The sequence below is a fragment of the Lepidochelys kempii genome, chromosome 11 (genome assembly GCF_965140265.1).
Source record: "Lepidochelys kempii isolate rLepKem1 chromosome 11, rLepKem1.hap2, whole genome shotgun sequence".
In the NCBI taxonomy this organism is placed as follows: domain Eukaryota; kingdom Metazoa; phylum Chordata; order Testudines; family Cheloniidae; genus Lepidochelys; species Lepidochelys kempii.
In genome coordinates, this window is record NC_133266.1 from 61,664,717 (window position 1) to 61,683,210 (window position 18,494).

Sequence of the window (18,494 nt, forward strand, 5' to 3'; positions counted from 1 at the left end):
ACGAAGCCTTCTGGGAAGTTTCAGAGTAACAGCCGTGTTAGTCTGTATTCGCAAAAAGAAAAGGAGTACTTGTGGCACCTTAGAGACTAACCAATTTATTTGAGTATGAGCTTTCGTGAGCTACAGCTCACTTCAAATTGGTTAGTCTCTAAGGTGCCACAAGTACTCCTTTTCCTTCTGGGAAGCTAATTCACAACCGTGAATTTTCTTGAACTTGGATGATACAGTCTTTACAACATTCATGAAAAAATGTGACACATTTTTGTCAGAGCTTTCCCATGACATTAATGTTAATAGTTATTTAACAAACAAGAAAAGCAACCATACTCTTGGTCTTGATGTGCATGTTTCGCTTTAGTTCCCCCATTTGGATTTATCTATTTGGTAAGTGCATAGATACTATGATGGTGAGTTTCCTTGTACTTTACTATGATTTACATTGCAAAAAAAGTCATCTGTTACTAGAATAATATTTTCTAATAAGTGTAGGTTAAATACAAAACAAATTGTGTAGTAAGAATATATGCGTAGTTATGGAAAGAAAACAGTCTTTGTCTAAAAAAGAAAGCAAGTTTTCTTCATAATTATTCAGGGGTTTTTGTGTGTTGCTGGAATACGTATTGGTAAACATGAACTGACACATTTCTAGCAACCAAATTATAAATGAGTGGGAGACCTAAAAATGTCAGTTTCTTCCTTAGAAGCACTTCAGCTTTTTCTCCTCTTATTCCCTCCTTTATTTTGTGTCTCATTCCTTTATCTTGTATACTTCTTTATTCCCTTAGGCAAATGAGTGTCTTTAAACGTTTCTCTTTGCTTCAATATTTTACTTATCTCTGTGTATCTTTTTGACACAAATCTTCAAGGTATATCTATGTACACGCGCACACACATGCACTATATATGTATTAATTATAAAAATTAAAAAATAACCCCAACCTTAATGCTTGGTTTTTGGAATGATCTAGAAAGTGATTTGTGCCCTTTTCAAATTTATTCATAGACTAAATGAATCTCTTAATAAATCCTAAGTATTAATGGAAAAATTCGTATACCCTAAACTGCAGAAACCATTTCAGATGATATTCAGTGGATAACATGTCAGTTTAAAGCATAGGATGAAATAATTGCCTCAATGAAATACACTGATTATGAAGTTGTTAATACTGTTGCAGTCTCATCCTCTACCCTTGATGCCAGTGGATACTCTGAGAATGGATCAAAAGACACATGTGCCTTAAATTTAATCCCCAAAAGTTCTCTGATGTAAATGACACTGGGATTTTAAAACTGGAAAAACAAAAGAGATTATTCAATGATATTTTGTATTCTTGAACATGCTGTCTTATAAATACCTTATGTTATTGTAAGAACACAATATTCATCTATTGTCCTTTTTTATTTACCAGAAGATAAACCGAAAACAATAAAAAGTCATGTATACCTCATTTATATGTACTTGTGTTGTACTCTGGGATCCTTTTTTTTTTTTTTTTTTTTTTTCAGTGTTTAATTTTGGCCAACTGGATTTTTTCCCCTAATTTTAGTCTCTGAAAGTTAGCCTAGAAGAGCATGGAAGCAGTGCTTCAGTTGAGAGTTATTTTTTATGGCTGAAATAGGGATTTCTCTAAGTGGAGGTTTGTAATGAAAATCCTAAGAGAAATTTTCCGCTACACTAAGGTGCTAGCTAATGATGACACCACATTGTGGTCCTGATTCAGAAAAGCATCTCTTTTCAGGTCGCCGCTTAAGTCCCATTGAAGTCAGTTTATTTAAGCACATGTTTAAGTAGTTTCCTGAATCTGTGCCTCTATCATCTGTCATTTTCAAATCTGTTCGATACTTTTATCCTACCGTCAAGGCAATATTTGTACTGGAAATCAGTGTCAGCCATATTTTAAGTATAAACTGTAATATCTTTTGTTTTACAGCTGATTGCTGTGTACGATGAACAAGAATTGCACAATAAGATTGACAGCATCAGTGGCAGTTTGACAGACACACACAGCCCAGACCCTTTTGAGATGGAGGTGGCTGCCCAGCTGGCTGCCTTTCAGCCAATTGGTGGTGAGATTGAGGTGACTCCTACTGCACTGAAATTGGGTATGTGCGCATTATCTTCCAATTTTTAAAATGATTACTGATCATCATCTAGGAGGGGATATGTGCCATAGCCTCTCTACATTGCTGGTGTCTTGCCTCTTTATTTTCATCCTTCCTGTTGGTGTGTGTGTGTGTGTTGCATGTCTGCACTGGTGATAATGCTGTGGTGAGGCCACACAGAATCTTTCAGAAACAGGTGACTCCCATTTCGGTGAGCCCTCAAAGCAGCAGCACTGCCTGACAGGTATCCAGAAAATTAATGACAGTAAGGGATGTTTTCTTGTTTTCTACTAGAGATCACTAGTAACATTCTGAATAGAGAGGTCTCCTTAATAAACCAAGTATGAAGCTTAGAACACAAAACGTAAGAAGTAAGGCTACTACCCTGCCTTACTTTACCCTAATGTGACTATGTATTGTAGGGGTCTCAGAACAGTGTGTGATTAAAATTCCTGAGCACAAGTGGGTGGGTTAAGGATGGAATTTAAGTCTTGGATCTGAAATGTTTGTGCCTTTGTTGGTTTAAAGTTAGACCACTTATGACTTTTGAAATTGCATGTTTTGCATTCTGTTTGCTTTGGTTTAATTTCGCTTTTAAAAAAGGAAAAGACTGATAAATAAACATTCCACCAACATTTTAGTGAAAAGAAAGTTAATGCTGTGAACAGAACTCTTAGAGTTCTAGTTTGTGCCTGTCAGGGAAAGCATTCAATTTTACTGAAGTCAATGAAACCTTCCAGACTAAGGTTTACGTTATAATAGGTCATTTAGAGTGTTTGTAATTTCAACCTGCAGGATTTCTTCCGGCCTGTAGTCTTGGGAAATGATGTGTTCTTGCTATAACTTCCATATATTTAAGAATGTTATGAACTGTATTCTTGATATGTATGGAAAGGATTCATCTGTCTGAAGGACCTCTAATTGAATGAGTTAATATTCTATGTTACACACACAAGATCTAGCATGAAATGTAAAAGATATCTTAACATGTTTTGAAAAATAAATGCGATTTAGATAATCACCCTGATGCATATTTTAATGGACTAGTAAACATGCCTCATCTTAGCTCAATATTGTATTCACATCTTGGGAGAAGGACGGAATTATATTTCATATTTTAGCCTTATGCAAACTTATGTAAAACAACTAAATTGAATTTTTGTTCATAATGGCAATGCCAGTAGACCTTTAATTTTAGCAGTGCTGGAGGTCACCACTATGTCATTTACCAGACAGTTTCATTTTCATAACGGAAATGATGCTAGGATGTTCTGGAGTATTAAGGAGAATGAAGATAGTGTAAAAAGATCATCCAATTATGGTCCCAGTTAATTTCCAATCTATACACATGTTTCTCTGGAAATAAAAGTGAATATCTCCTCTAAAAATGGAATATGTAAAAATGAGGATGTTGGGATTCCATGTTTGTCTCAATGATTGCATTTCAAATTGGTTTCATTTAAATGAAGGGTTTTCTAACTGTCTACTCTAAAAACTCAATATGAGTTCTGAAAGTCCACCCATTTTCTTTCTGGCTATTGTATCTCATTAATGACAAAAATTCTGCAAAGCTAATTTTGCCCTTATTATCATCTCTGCTAGTCTATTGTTTTCTGTCCTCCGTTACACTAGATCCAAATCCAAAGACAAATTGAATTAAAAATGCAAACAAAACATAGTTATCGATACTATTGATGTATGAGCCAGGTTAGAATATGGTGCATCCTCTTGATTCTGCATTGGCTACCAGCAGCAAAAAGTAGTAAAGTGTTTTCACTGAAGAAAGATATGACTCTGAATATACATAGTGAGCAAATTCCTGGAGTAAGTCACTTTTCAGGGTAGGAGTGTACTTTAAGCATGTGCCAGAGTTCTCAGACTTTGAAAGAGTCTCTGAATGTACAAAAGATCTCTGAATTTACTTAAATAGGGGTTATATCTATGTGGTTCAAATGGACAAAATATATAGTTATTGTGTGCTTTAAAAATTCATTGAAGAATCTATACTTTAGAAGTCTGGGTCCACCATATTGTCCATATGATGGATGTGTTTTTAATGATGTCCCCAGAAGAATACCTAGCATATGGGGCTGAATAAACAGAAGATACTAAATTATTTCTTTTACAAACATAAGGGAATCCATATAAAATTTAAGAAACTATATCGTAAGTGTTGGCTGATCAGTCTTTATTTATACTAGATATGTTACAAGATATCTCTTTTGTTATTTTTCCTCTTTATCTTAGAATTATTTATTTCATATCCTTTGTGGTTGATGCATTCCAGATATTAACCAGTCCTACTAATACTACGATTTTAGTTTTCCCGTTACCAAGTTAGTTATTCTTGGTTTTCTGTTAGCAAGTCACTTGAACTTTTGAAAATGATCCAATACTTATTTCAAAAACAACCCTATATTTAACTTTAAAGCTAAAAGTACCTCAACCCCTATATTCTTTCCATATGTGCCTTAACAAAAAAATTTAAAATAGTATTTGGACCTTGGTTTTTATCTAATTGTTTTCATAATATTTAAGCACTTATCTCTTTTCAGCAGTTTACAGATAATTATATAACTTGATTATTGTCAAATTTAATAACTTTTTCTGTTAAATCAAAATTATTGCATAGAGAAACACATGGAAGTATTTGCATGCACTGTTATAAAAAGCTAAACCTCTCTTCTGGTGTTGCCTTTAAGAAAATGAAGGGGAATGTGATGCCTTTAATTAGGCCACAGTGTCTAAGTATCTGACATGCCCAAAATATGAGGTTAACTATTGGCATCTGATCCTAGACAAACATACTTGCACCACACGCACAGCAGAACTGAAGCAGGGTATCTGGTATTGCTGCTGACAGTGTCTGAATTCAGACTACAAAGCAAGTAAGTTTGTAATGGTTTCTTATTGCTAGAAGGGCTTTGCTGAAGTCTTTGGAATTCAGGACTGAAATTTACTGAGGGAACTGGAGTCATTTGCTTCAGTTAGATCCGTAAGTCATAATTTGGTCCTGGGCTTTAATCTTATTGGTTTCTTTTTAGGCCTGATTACCAAACAATTAACACTGAGGACGAGGCCTTTTTCTTAGTCTAATGTCTTATCCATGCAATAGAGGAATGATCTAGTAATTAGCTATGGCAACTTTGTACTTTTCTTTCATTCAGGTACAGATACATATATATCTATATCTGTATATAGATGTATGAAGATCTGACATACTTTCATGTGACCAATTTCCTTGTTTCTTCAAGAAGAGTAGCAATGTTATTTCCATTCTGTTGGGCGGGGATAGGACTGTAACAGGAAAATTGTGGTGGGACTGAATTCATTCTCCCTGTTTCTTGCCTCTCTTTGTTTTGTGAAATGGAAAGCACTCCAGTATACTGCAGGGCGCTTGCCCCTTCAATTCATAACTCAAATATACTTCATAAGAATATCAGGACTGCTGAGAATCACTGGCGACACTGAGTTGCCCTAAAACAAAACCTGCCTTTTAAAACTCATATTGAAAATATTAATTGCAAAGGTAATGTCAAAAGTTAAGTAAATTTAAATCAGACTTTCAGAAATAAGTTTCATACCCATTTTCCAGTTATTATTCAGGAGGTGGGAGTGGGAGAGTGAAGAATTTTATCTCCTCCTCTTCCTCCTCCCTCCCCCCACAAACCCACTTCCTGACCCCTCTTCAGGGACCGCTGTCATGAGGAAATTCTCTATCAGGAGGTGGACCCTTCCCTCTAGTGAGGGCTATAGAGCAGAGGTCCCCAAACTGTTGGGCACAGAGGAACATTTTGAGGGAGGGAAGTTGTTGCCCAGTCCAGCCCCACATGGGGGTGAGGAAGATGCGCCATCCAGCTCCACTCCTGGACCTGACCCCAGCTGTCCACCCTGCCCTTCATCCCAGGTGTGGCCCCAGCCTCAGCCTCCCTTACTCCTGTCCATGTCTCCCGGCTCCAGCTGAGGGGGGGTGGCGGACAGGAGTAAAGGGGGGGTGTGACCCCAAAACATTTGGGGACTACTGCTCTAGAGCAAGTGCAACCTCAGCATCAAGGGAAAAGGGTTTTTTCTCCCCATATTTCATAGTTTCAAAGAGAAGAGGAGGATGGAGACCCATTCTTCATCTACACCAGTTGAATCTTTATTTGCAAATCTAAATTTCACTTGCTAACATGGGCATCAATAATTTCTTCCCTGGAGAAGGACAGATGGTTCGTGACTCTTGACATGAAAGATACTTACTTTCATGTGCATATTCATCCATCCTGCAGAATGTTCATCAGATTCATAGTGGGACAAGACCACTACTAGTATACTTCTAGTGTACTTCTTGTTCAAGCTGGCAACAGCACCTGGGGTCTTCTAGAAGGTTCTCTCCATGACGGTGGCCCAGATGAGACAAAAAGGCTAGACTGTCTTCCTATAACTTGGATGATTGTCTCCCAATGGGCAGATCCAACCAAGAAGTTCAGTCAGCAACATTATCCTTTATCCATCTTCCGGCATCATTGGGAATCTGTGTAAACAGAAAAAAAAAAAGCCTCCTTTGACCCTCATTTCCCACAAATACTGTAGACTGTATAGAAGCAGCCCTAGACTCAACCTCAGCAAAAGTCTACCTCCCCATGAACAGATTCCAGGCCATGAGCAGCCTAATAAAACAAGTAATCCTCTGACCTCCAACCACAGTCAAGATCTACTTCTCCCATTTTAGGTCACGTGTCCTCGTGTACCTGCATAACACTGTTCAGCAGGCTTCACCTCCATTGCTTACAGGCCTGGCTCTAGTCTGTTTACTCTAGAGGTAGAGACAACATGAATACCAAGGTAACAACTCCTGCCAAGGTCATGGCTTCTCTTGTATGGTGGATGAACCCAGAACAAGTGCGTGCAGGAGTCCCTTTCTTTCCACCCACACCTGACACAACCATAATCAGAGGTGTATCCCTTGTAGTCTGGGGAGCACACATGGGTAGTCATGCTGTGCAAGACACACGTTCTCTTGTCAATCTCCTAGAGTTAAGGGCAGTCTGCATAGTCTGCAATGCATTCCTCCCACTTAGAGTCCTGTCGCATCCAGATAATGTCAGACAACATGGCAACCGTCTTCTATATAAACAAACATGGTGGGGCAAAATTTCTTCCTCTCTCTCTATATAGAGGCAGTCAATTTATGGAACTGGTGCATCAGAAACCACAACACACTTTTGGAAGCATAGCTACCAGGTATTCAGAGCTCTCTAGCAGACAGTCTCAGCAGTCACTTCCCCACAGGCCAGTGGGAGATGCACAAATCCACTGTAAACAAAAATCAGCCCCTTCCTCCCTCCCCTCCCCACACACAGTGGGAAACACCACCTGGGACCTTTTCAATTCCCAGATGAACAAGAAGTTCAGCTTATACTGCCCACAGAGCAGCACTTGGTTGGGGCTGCAGGGGCAATGCCCTTCTGTTACCCTGGACAGAGCACTTGAGATACACCTTTTCTCCAATGACACTGCTACCACAGATCCTGAAAATTATTCATCACAACAAAGCTTAGGCCATTCTCATTGCACCAGCTGGCCCAGACAGTTTTGGTTTTCTCACGTTTTATGAATGTCAACCTGTTCTCCAATCAAAATTCGTCCCTTCCTGTATCTATTAATTTCAGAGATTGACAAGATCAAGCATCTCAACCCAGACCCTCACCACCTCACAGTCTAGTATTTGGAGGGGCATGAGACCTAGAACATTGAGTCAGACACCATTCAATCTATTTTCAATCAAAGCAGAGAATACTCCGCTGGAAAATGCTGTCTCATTAAATGGAGGCATTTGTCTACCTGGACGCAATAGAACCAGTTATCCCCAGAAACAGTGGGTACTCCTGCTATTTTAGATTACTTCGTCAACCTCAAGGTATCAGGGCTTTCCATTTGCTTCCTGTATGCCTATCTAGCCGCAATCAGTGCCTTCCATCCTCTGGTTGAAGACTATTTTATTTTTAAATACCCCACAACAGTCACATTCCTGAAAGGTCGTCTTTGGACCTTTCCACCATGATGAAATGAACATTGCAATTGGACCTCATTCTTGTACTCTATTTACCAGCCCACGCTTTGAACCACTGGCCAATTTCCCACCTATCCATGAAGGTTGCCTTCCTAGTTGCCATCATGTCAGCCAGAAAGGTGAGCAAATTGGGAGCATTCATGGTTGCCTTCCATATACCATATTTCATAAGAAGGTTATGCTATTTCATTCATTGAATGCAGAATGTCTTTAACAAAATAATACTGGTAAAACCCTGGACAAATTCAACAGGTTTAACAAATTTATTCCACTAAAATTAGTACCATTTTCATTTTGAAAGGGCACTTCATTTCCTGTAGAAACTATTTTTCTCTTCAAAACTAAGAAAAAATATTGATGCAGAACTACAAAATGTCTGTGAAGCTCCCCCCCCCCCCCACTTTTCCCAGAGATGAACATTTTCTCACAGATCTTTACTAAAGACTGCTGAAAGTTTGTAAAGCACTCTCAAAATGCTTGTCTAAAGAAGTCCTTTTAAAATGAAGTTACTACCATATAACAGCTCTATGTAGCCAGGTGCAGGAGAAGCACAATTTGAAAAATCTCATACAAAGGCAACAAAGATTTAAAAGAAAAAAAGATTGTTTGAAACCTGTGACATTATTATTTTATACTTCAGCCAAGTTTTTTTTTTTTTTTTTTTTGCCAGTCAGTCACAGGGGAAAAAATGTGTTGATTGGTTCTGAAGCTAGAATATATTTATAATAAATGTATGCACTTGTGCACAATATGTCTCCAACTTTTAGACGAAATGACACATTTTTCAGTAGTGTGGGTGTCAGTTACAGGGCGAGCTGTGCTTTGACCCCTTTTAGTCCCCCTCAAGTGCATCCATCGGGTAACAGGCTTAGCTTCTTTAACCTCTCTCAAAGGGTAAAACCCCATGAACCAATTACTGTTGGACTAGATCTGGTTTCTTAACCATGTTAACACAACAGGCCTAACTGTGTCTGGCAACTGTAAGCCCTTTCACTCCAGGGACCAGCAAGCTGATTAAAGTGACTCAAAAGCAACTTCTTCAAAACATTCTTTATTTTTCCACTCACAGGTATATAGCATTCAGAGGGAATGGTTAAAACAATAAAAACCATATTTCCCGTACTTGATCCCTGATCTTTCCTTGCAAATTTGGTAAGTTCCATTCAGCTCAGTTACCTCCATCTCTGGATTTAGAGAAGCAGACTGCTGCTGTAGAATGCTGTTTCTCTCAGAGACTAACCTCAAGTTGATGGCTGATCATCCTCCTTCCTGCTTAGTCTAGGATCTTTTTTTTGTATCCCCTTGGATCCTAAATTCTGCATGGGAAGAATAAACCTTGCCAGATTAATTGGAGCCAAGTTGTAGCTACCCTGTTGTTTCCCCACGGCCCCTAAAATAGTACCTCATCTTTGCCATTGCTGTTGGTTTCCCTCTCACAGCCTCCTTTAATGTTAAAAGGTAAACTGAGGTACACGTTATATTTACAAAACATAATACAGATATTACCCTCATTTTCCGCAACAGGTATTCATTTTGGTGTCCTGGCCAAATTTCTATTTGGCTGATTAAAAATAACAGTAGTTAGGTATAATGGTGTGTGTGTGTGTGTGTGTTTCCTTCCCAGGTATCCAACATACTAACAAACATTCAGAATTGATAAACACAGCGGGAATCAGAAACAACCTGTACAAAGCATTGTAAATGAGCTGTGGAATTAGTTATGAGTTTTATCAGCTCTCTGAATTTTTACATAATTTTTTTTCTATTATTGAGTTAGTGTTTGATTTTTCAGTTTTCCATTTAGTGATGCTTCTTTTTGGCTAGTGGTGGTTTTCCAAAGACTTTATAGAAAAGGAACTAAATTCCTTTTGTAGATTTAATTGACTGGTACTCTTCAATCCTTGTTCTAAGCTATTGTTGTAGTGGTATTAGACACTTAGTATTGTCATGTTTCACCTTAGAGGTAGGTTCCCTTAGCAAACTATATACATGCATTTCATCCATTACTTAAATGCTTTTCTATAGCTCAAGATGAAAGGGGTTGTATAAATGTAATAGATACTAAAAATAAATAATCTACAGTACTATTGGAGTATTTTTATGCTAATAGATTGAGATGTTAAAGTAGATAAGCACTTAATCTCAGGACTATTAAAAAAATGAACCACTGACACAGGAGGGGGAAGATGTGCTTTCATTAGTAAAGAGGGGTCTAATGTCTTGTATATCAATTGATTCCAGTACCACAAAAATATTGTCAACTCTTTTTTTCTTTGAGCTGCTTACCAGTATTGGACCCATATTGAGTCACTCTCTACAAATCTCTTCCAAAAGAAAGGCCAATCACATACAATACTGTGCTCATAATAGTACAGAGTGTTCATGAATTTTTTAAATCTCTATTGCATGTTGCTGCTAATCTAATATCTAGTGAAAATATGCTTGCTAAACACTCAGCTATAAGTATGGGGAATACTTTCAGTGTGATCATCAGCTTCATCCACCAGGTGAAGCTTCCTGCTGTTCACAGGAAACTGATAGCGTTACCAGAAACCCTCAGCACCTAACATTTCACTATATTTGCAATTGTCCTCTGCTTTCTAAATATGGTTACGTATTACTTAGAGTATAGTAAGGTTTAGCATTTCTATTTCTCAATGTAGCCACTCTTAAACAGAGGAATATCATATATGTCTGAGAATCTAACATTTGTAATTTATTCTGATCCCATAACCTTGCCTTGTAATTAGACATGTACCCACAAATGAAGTCATCATGAGCACCCTCACAGTTTCCTCTTGTAGTTTTTATTTAAGTATTCTCAGCTAGTATTTTCTTCTGCAGCGTGAATATTGGAGCTGAAAAGGTGAGTTAAAAAGTTTAGCTTTTTGTTTTTTTCTGATGTCAATTGGTTATTTTCCCTTTCAGTCCAGTTGGGCAGAAAAGAGAGTGCTAATATAATTATTTATGGAAGATCCATCTTATGGATATGTCACTTTGAGTCAGACATGCCTTCGTGATTTGCTCAGAGTTTTCTCATTTGCTTTATCTAATAGATGATGGTCCACTGTGCACGAATGTAGTTGTTTCCTTTCTACTTTGCTTCTCCTTTGCATTAAGAACTGAGAGAGAACTAGCTAATACTTGACATGCCTGCATTCTGAGGTGGGAAGATAAAGTAATGTGTGCTTAGGTGCCATCATGAGATTTCTACAAATGGGCCTTTCCCATTTTTTTTTTCTAATCAAACCCAAACAGGTACCACAATCAATTAATCGCATGCTATCTGATTTGCTGGAAAACAAATAAAGTTGGGTTTTCTCTTACAATAAGTTCTTAGTATATTGTTAAATGTACGCATTTATAAGTAATATTAGTATTTGGCAAAACAGAGTCCAGACAAAGATGAATCATAGGACAGGAAGGCACCTCGAGAGGTAATCTTGTCCAGTCCCCTGCACTCATGGCAGGACTAAGTATTATCTAGACTATGAAGCAGCCACACTAATCTTTTATGAGGCATCAGCAGCTCTTGATCCCATGAAGTTTTGTTGACTTATTTGTATCAGTGTGCATTCTCCTGCGAGGTCCTACAGAGATTTGTTTTGTCAACTAATTCTGTATGTGAGATAGATGGGGGAAATAGTGAGACTGCTGATTGCACTCTTTTACTCTTAGGCCTGTTCTACACTACACAGCTAGATTGATGTAAGGCATTTTACGTCGACCTAATTATGTCAGTAGACACACTACAGCCTTGTCCCACCAATGCAAGTGCCCTCCTATACTGACATAAGTCCTACACCTCTTGTGGAGGTGGAGTCATTATGTCAGTGTAGTTAGGGTGATGCTGTGTCCCTGTAGACACTGTGTTACTTACATTGGCTATTGGTTGTCTTGTCAATTTCAGGCCTTCATGCTGGAGCCCTAAAATTGAGAAGAAAGCCAAGCAGCTAGAGCCCAGCTGCCCCTGGTTCCCCGCTCCCAGCCAGGCTTCACCCACCAGGCTCCTCACTCCCCGCTCAGGGAGGTGGAAAGCCCGGCTGGGAGTGGGGAGCCGAGAGCCCAGGGTTCATCTGGCTCTCAGCCCCTCACATTGCCCAGTTTACTGTACAGCTTGAACATTGTTTCAGATAGACTAAGAAATATCTTGCATGTAGGGAAAACTGTTGTATTCACCTTTTACTTTGGAACAATCTTTTTCTGCAATTTTTACTTGCTGCCTGAGTACTGTCTCTTATATGCACGTAGTAATGACTCCTCTTCTGATTCAAGGAAATGTGCACATGCAAATCTTTTCTTAGAAGCTAGTTGGTTTTAATACAAATGTATTACAAAAGCATGAAACATTGTTTACTCTTTCTTTAAGAAAATATTACTTCGATCACTTTCTCTGCCTCTGGAAGCTTCTTAGTAGTGGTATCATTCCTGTGCATTGTTTGTTTAGAGGATTTATGTGGATGACAGCATGCTTGATAGCTCTTCTGCTCTGCAGCATTGTTTAATTTGGTTTTAAATAATTGTGATGATCAATTAAAGCCTACTAGTGCTTTTTAAAACAAATGGTGCCTGTTTCTGGAGCTCTGAAGATTTGACGATAAGTTCTCTTTTCAGTCATTGTGTAGGCATGATGTACTTTGAGTTTGTGACTTAAAGTTGAGCTTGAATCATGGAGTTAAAGTTTGTACTAGCACAGGTGAAGTTTACCCTCTCGATAGAACTGGAATAGTATTGCAGTGCTTTTATAAAGAGACATAGGAACAAGTAATGTGTATGTCTTCTGGAACATTAAGTAAGGAGTATATGACTTTCTGTCCTGACTTCTATCTCCTATCCAAAAGTGGTGCCATATCTGAAATGTCCAGGCTTTCAGAGCTTATAGGGTTTTTTTAAAAGATATGATTATTTTTCTGTGGAAACTACAATGCATTTTCTGGGTATTAGGCTCCTTTTAAACATACGTTTTCTGTGCGGATTTTAACCTCACACAGATTGTGTTTCTTGATTCTCTCTTTTAATGAGTATTATTGCATCTCTTGCTATGAAAATTGACAACTTTTTTTTTAAATATGAAGAAAAGCTATATTTTAGATTAATAATTTTAATTTTAATATTGATTAATAATTTTTCTGCTGTTCTAGTCAAATTAAGACTGTCTTAGCAAAATAAAAACCCCTAAATAAGGCCAAAAAAATATAATCCTGGCCTCATGGAAGCAACCGCCTTTTTTTCTTTTTTAAATCCGAGTCCAGATTCATAAATTTTCATGTATATATTTAATTTGTATTAACTTATGTCTGTTTGCTATAGACATCAACATACCCATTGTACAGTTTGACCAAAATAAAATACAATTAAGGAATTCAGACAGTTTGCCCACTGCCATATAATCCTTACTCACTTTCTATCACCCACTGTAACTTTAGCACTTTCAGACCCTCACGTGTTTAATTTTTGTTAGCCATTGTCTTTGGGAGAAGCATCCCTTCGTATCTTGTTGGTTTTCAGGGCAGACATTTAGTGGCTTACCCAGAACTGGAGAAAGAATCATTAATTTATTCTATTTTGGAGTACTTGGTTTTCCTTTTCCTTGATTCAGTCCACGGTTTCCCCTAGATGCACTGTGAGCTGACCTTTATTTTGTTTTCTTCATAACTCTGTTACCCTAGTACCGAGAACTCTGTTTTCAGTAGACATTAAGCAAATGAAGAATGCAACTGCAGGCAAAGATGTCTCTCTTTCATGCCAAGGAGCTCTCTGCATATGCTTAATAAGATCGGTGACAAGATGAAACCACACAGAATATTTGGATGGAAAGCATAAGTGCTCTTATTACCCTTTGAGACTTGTTTGAAAGGGAGTAATGAATCCCTTCCCACACACTCCTTCACAAAGCCCACTGGTATTGCCAGGAGGAGTTCTGAAGCTATTGGGTCTATTATCATTGCCATACTACATCCATGCCTAAAGCCAGTCCATAAGGTTCAAGTATGCCTATGAGATTGTGAATTGATTAGAGCAGCTCCAATACCAGTTTAACCTTCCCTGAGAAATGGGAGATTAGACAAAGTGTAGCAACAGGTGAGGTTAAAAATGAGATTGGTTCAGGCAGGTGTTTGACCTGATTAAGGATAACTGGTACCCTGCCTTCACAAAGGGAAGTGGTTATTCTTGTCAATAATGGGCCCAGAACCTCCTTAGCCACAAGGAGGCAAGGGTCTCATTCAAGCTATGTGGAGCAAAACAGGATGAAACCCATCTGGAGACAACAGTTTGTTTGATCTGACATTCATGGTTTCATCCAAATAATCTTGGATGCAATCTGTGTTTTCAGAAAAATCCATGGAAAATTTCTTATCGTAAGAAGCTTGATATTCTAATAAAGTTAAGGCAACTTGTTGGTGACATAAATGCAGACAAAAAATTATTTCCGTTCTCTCAACATTTCTCTCACACAGAAATGTGTAAATTTTCTATACCCAACTGATAGCACTTGGAGTGAGGTTTTTCACAACTAGCACTCTAGCCTCTTTCCTGGCCACTTCATTAACCATCGGTGTTCTATAACTGCTTGCGTACACATGAAATTTGTTGCAGGATAACTTGAATTATGTAATGTTTAAGTGCCTTATTTCCACAACCACATTTTTTTGTTACAAATCATCTGGCTTTTTAATATGGGTTATTAAAGTGGGGTTATGAGATGTGGGATGAGTTTATCTGCAGCAGAGTAGAGGTGGATGTACCCCTACCCCGGAACAACTGTTGCACATCTGCCAAGACCTCCCACTGTTGTTCCACAGAGTGTTTCTGGCTACCTGGGTTGGCCTGTCTGTTTACCTATGTGGGCTATACTGTTCCAGGGTCATCCTGACCAGATGTCACCTCTCCGTTCAAATGCTTATGTGTAGCCAGGTGTTGCCCTTTGCAATTCCAGAAAGTGGAGAGTTTAGATACCTGTGTTATACTCCTATTTATTGATCAGGCATGCCTCATGCTTCATCATGGTCTGATGCAGAGGTCCTGGACTTCATTGCCCTTTGCAAGAGGAGCATGAACAGGCCCATCTAAATTATAGCCACTGGAATGCACAACTATAAAGCAGCTGTCTGAGTAAATGAGGGAAAGGGGGTATAACTGGGACCCAAACCAGTGGCTCAGTGTGACAGCCTGTATTCCTATCATCACCATTTTTAACAAAATGGTAGTGTATTTTGAAACAAAATATGCCTTGTGAGGTATTATTTGAAAACTCCTAATTCGCTGATCATTATTGTCCTGGTACAATATGTGTGGCAACATTGTATGTAAAGTTATAAGATTCTACTGTATGACATTAGTGAGAGATGATATAAGTCTGCAAAAATAGCAACAAACCAGAAACAAAAGGCAAACCGACACCTCAGCCAAGTGTCAACAAGATCAAATAGATTATCACCTGGTCAAGTGACCTCAGGTGGAGGTGATTTTCAAAGAAAGCGAACTATAAGAATGAGGAACAGACACCCCAAAATAGCTCTCCCTTCATCTCTACTCTTGGCATCGACAACACTTGAAGGACAAAGGAAGCATCATGGGACTGGCTCCTGTCTGAAAGATTCAGCTAGTAACACTGCTAGAATATGAGGTGAGAGACCTTTTGCTTTGAATTCATTTAGCTTGTTACATTAGATATTAATTGTGTTTACCTTTGATTTTCTTGTAACCAATTCTGACTTTTATGCATCATTTTCTGTAGTCACTTAAAATCTATCTTTCTGTAGATAATAAACTTGTTTTATTGTTTTATCAAAACCAGTGTGCTTGGATTAAAGCGTTTGGGAAACTTCATTTGTGATAACAAGATTTGTGCATATCATTTCCCAAATATAAAATGGCAGACTTCATATGACCTTGTATTGTCCAGGAGGGTGCTGGCGAGTACAAGATGTACATTTCTGGGGAAAAGTCTGGGGCTGGGAGTTTTCTGGTGTTGCCCTGCAGTGTAATTAATGAGTGGGTGGTTATAGCACTCATGCAGTATAGCTGTGAGTAATTTACATGCTGGAGGCTGTGTGTGGGCAGACCAGGAGTGGTTGCTCTCACAGCGAAGCAGTGTAAAAAGTCAGCCCCTGCTGGAGAATTGAGGGGGGACAGCTGTTTCACAGTCCAGATTGTACCCTGGGTAATGTGTCACTCAGTAAGGGAAAGAAGCTCAGTCTGGGTTATAAGAATGTGAAGGATAATGATAGGGAGATCTGTAAATTATATATATTTTATATATATAAAAAAGAAGTTCAAGGGTTGAGATTTTTATGAACTCTTGTGTGCATCCCAGGGGAGGTATAGAAAGACAGAGGAGTGGAGGCAGGGGTTCCTGGAACAAGACAAAGAGGAAAGGACAGGAAAATGGCTAGATCCTCACAGGTGCATCTGCTGAGGATGGTATTGAGGCAGACGCTCCTCTGGGCTGTTTTCTGATCAAGGGCTGCACCGCAGCTGAGGCATTCCATGTAGCCTTCTACTTCTGAAATCTCCTTATTCTAGGACACACCATTCACTGCAACAGTGCCCAGGAAAAGGGCCTTTTGGAGGCATTCTACACCACAGAACAACAAAGGAAAACAGGAGACAATGGACGTTCTCACCTACAAGAGAGAAGCTCTTCTATTGCCATTCCAGGATGCAGAGAGTAGTTTTGTTGGATCATATTAAAGAAGTTCTGTATTAAAATCACAAATGAGTTTGATTCCCCATAGTTTAAATTCCAGGGTATTATTAATTAAGAGGTCTCTTGGTTTTTGGTACTGTTTCTCTCCCTCTATGTGTGAAACTTGCAAGCTGCTAATTGTGTTAGTACATTCTAAGACAGAGTCTATTCTCAAAGCAATTCACAAGAGAGAGAGACTCAAAGCAATACTCTAACAATAGAAACAGCACCCAGAGACTCCCCACCCTTTTGTTGTATTAACAATTGTGATTAAAATAGAGATAGAGGATGTATGTGGATGGATGCTTGGTGTGGATAATAACTGAATGATCAGGGAGGTGCCAGCCTAAGAATCCAGTGTCCATCGGCTGAAGAAGGCGTCAATTGGAAATAACCAGAGGACCCCCCCGGAGGGCAGACTGGAATCCACCCAACAGCCTCAAGAATGGGAGAACCAAAGAACAAGATAACATCTTGGAGCCGTCAGGAATGTGCTATCTGCTGATTGATTCAGCAACAGCATGATGAAGCAATTCCCATAGACTGGCATAGGAAGAAATTCCTATAAAAATAGACTCTAAAAAGTGAGAACTTTGGGGTCTGATTCTGCAAACCAACTTCCAGGAGCATCAGATGAGCATCTGACAAGGCCCTGCTCCCTCCTCATGTCCAGGCCACCTGGCCAGTGGCTTGGCATGAGCAACTCTAAGGCTGGTAACTATGATAACAACCTTGCAGAACGTGTGTGTGTGGGTGTGTATGTGTGTGTGTGTGTGTGTGTTTGTATGAATGAATGTGTGAATAAATATGAGATTGAATGGAATGTTATAGCTATAACTAACTGCTTACTATGATTCTTTCTGTATTCACAATAAATGTGGTATTTTGCCTTTTTCCCTTTAATAAGATCCTGCTGGTTTTTATTTTATTGGTACAACAGTTTTAAGTGCCCTGTGTGCACACATTTGTGACCTCAGAAGTGCAAAATTGTTTTCACGCTACTCTTTACGACTTCTTAAGGTTTTGTTTTTTTCAATTTGCACATTATGTATGTGTAATAATATTTTTGTAGTGCTCTTAGAATGACTAGGGGAATGGCAATGCCATGAATGTCTATAGAGACCATGGGAGAAGAAGTCCGACTTGTAATGACAGCAAACAGTCCAGAGTTTCTAAAGGTCCTGGTATCCTGTATCTTTCCAGACCACCGTGCATTAATAGTGCTGAACCTTCTGCAGTGATCAACCAGGTCTTGCTGCATCATGGAGAAATAGCTGTTTCTGATTCTGAACTCTGAGGCGTGGTGTGGGGGGGCGGGGCAGGCAAAGAATAGCCATGTGGCCCCCCTCAATGACCCCAATGCAACTTGGGGACCCCAACAATGCCAAACCATTAACAAACTCCTGTGCATTGTCCAGCCTTATGACCTTTATGGGACAGCACCTTGTAGACAAGAGTGCACTCTTCCTGGACAACAGCCTTGATGGTTGATCTGCTAACACCGAACTGGTTAGCTACTGACTGGTAGTGTTCAGCTGTGGCAAGCTTCCAGATGACGATGGACATTTGCTTCTCCGTGTTGAGGAGAGCTCTCTCATAGGTGTTCTGCTGCCGCAGCTCCCGGACAAACGCTGCATAGATTTCCGG

The 18,494-nt window shown here is 39.0% G+C and overlaps 1 protein-coding gene across 11 annotated transcripts in view; it reads left to right on the forward strand.

Moving 5' to 3' along the window:
• PARD3B (par-3 family cell polarity regulator beta) overlaps window positions 1–18,494 on the forward strand; it is a 602,621-nt gene that overhangs the window by 207,020 nt on the left and 377,107 nt on the right. For 10 of the 11 annotated variants that reach the window (XM_073306519.1, XM_073306526.1, XM_073306522.1 and 7 more), the window contains exon 3: window positions 1,932–2,103. The exons of the other annotated variant lie outside the window; for it this stretch is intronic. In XM_073306519.1, the coding sequence (XP_073162620.1) occupies window positions 1,932–2,103 (172 nt within the window). The remainder of the gene's footprint in view (window positions 1–1,931; window positions 2,104–18,494) is intronic. 11 annotated transcript variants of the gene reach the window in all.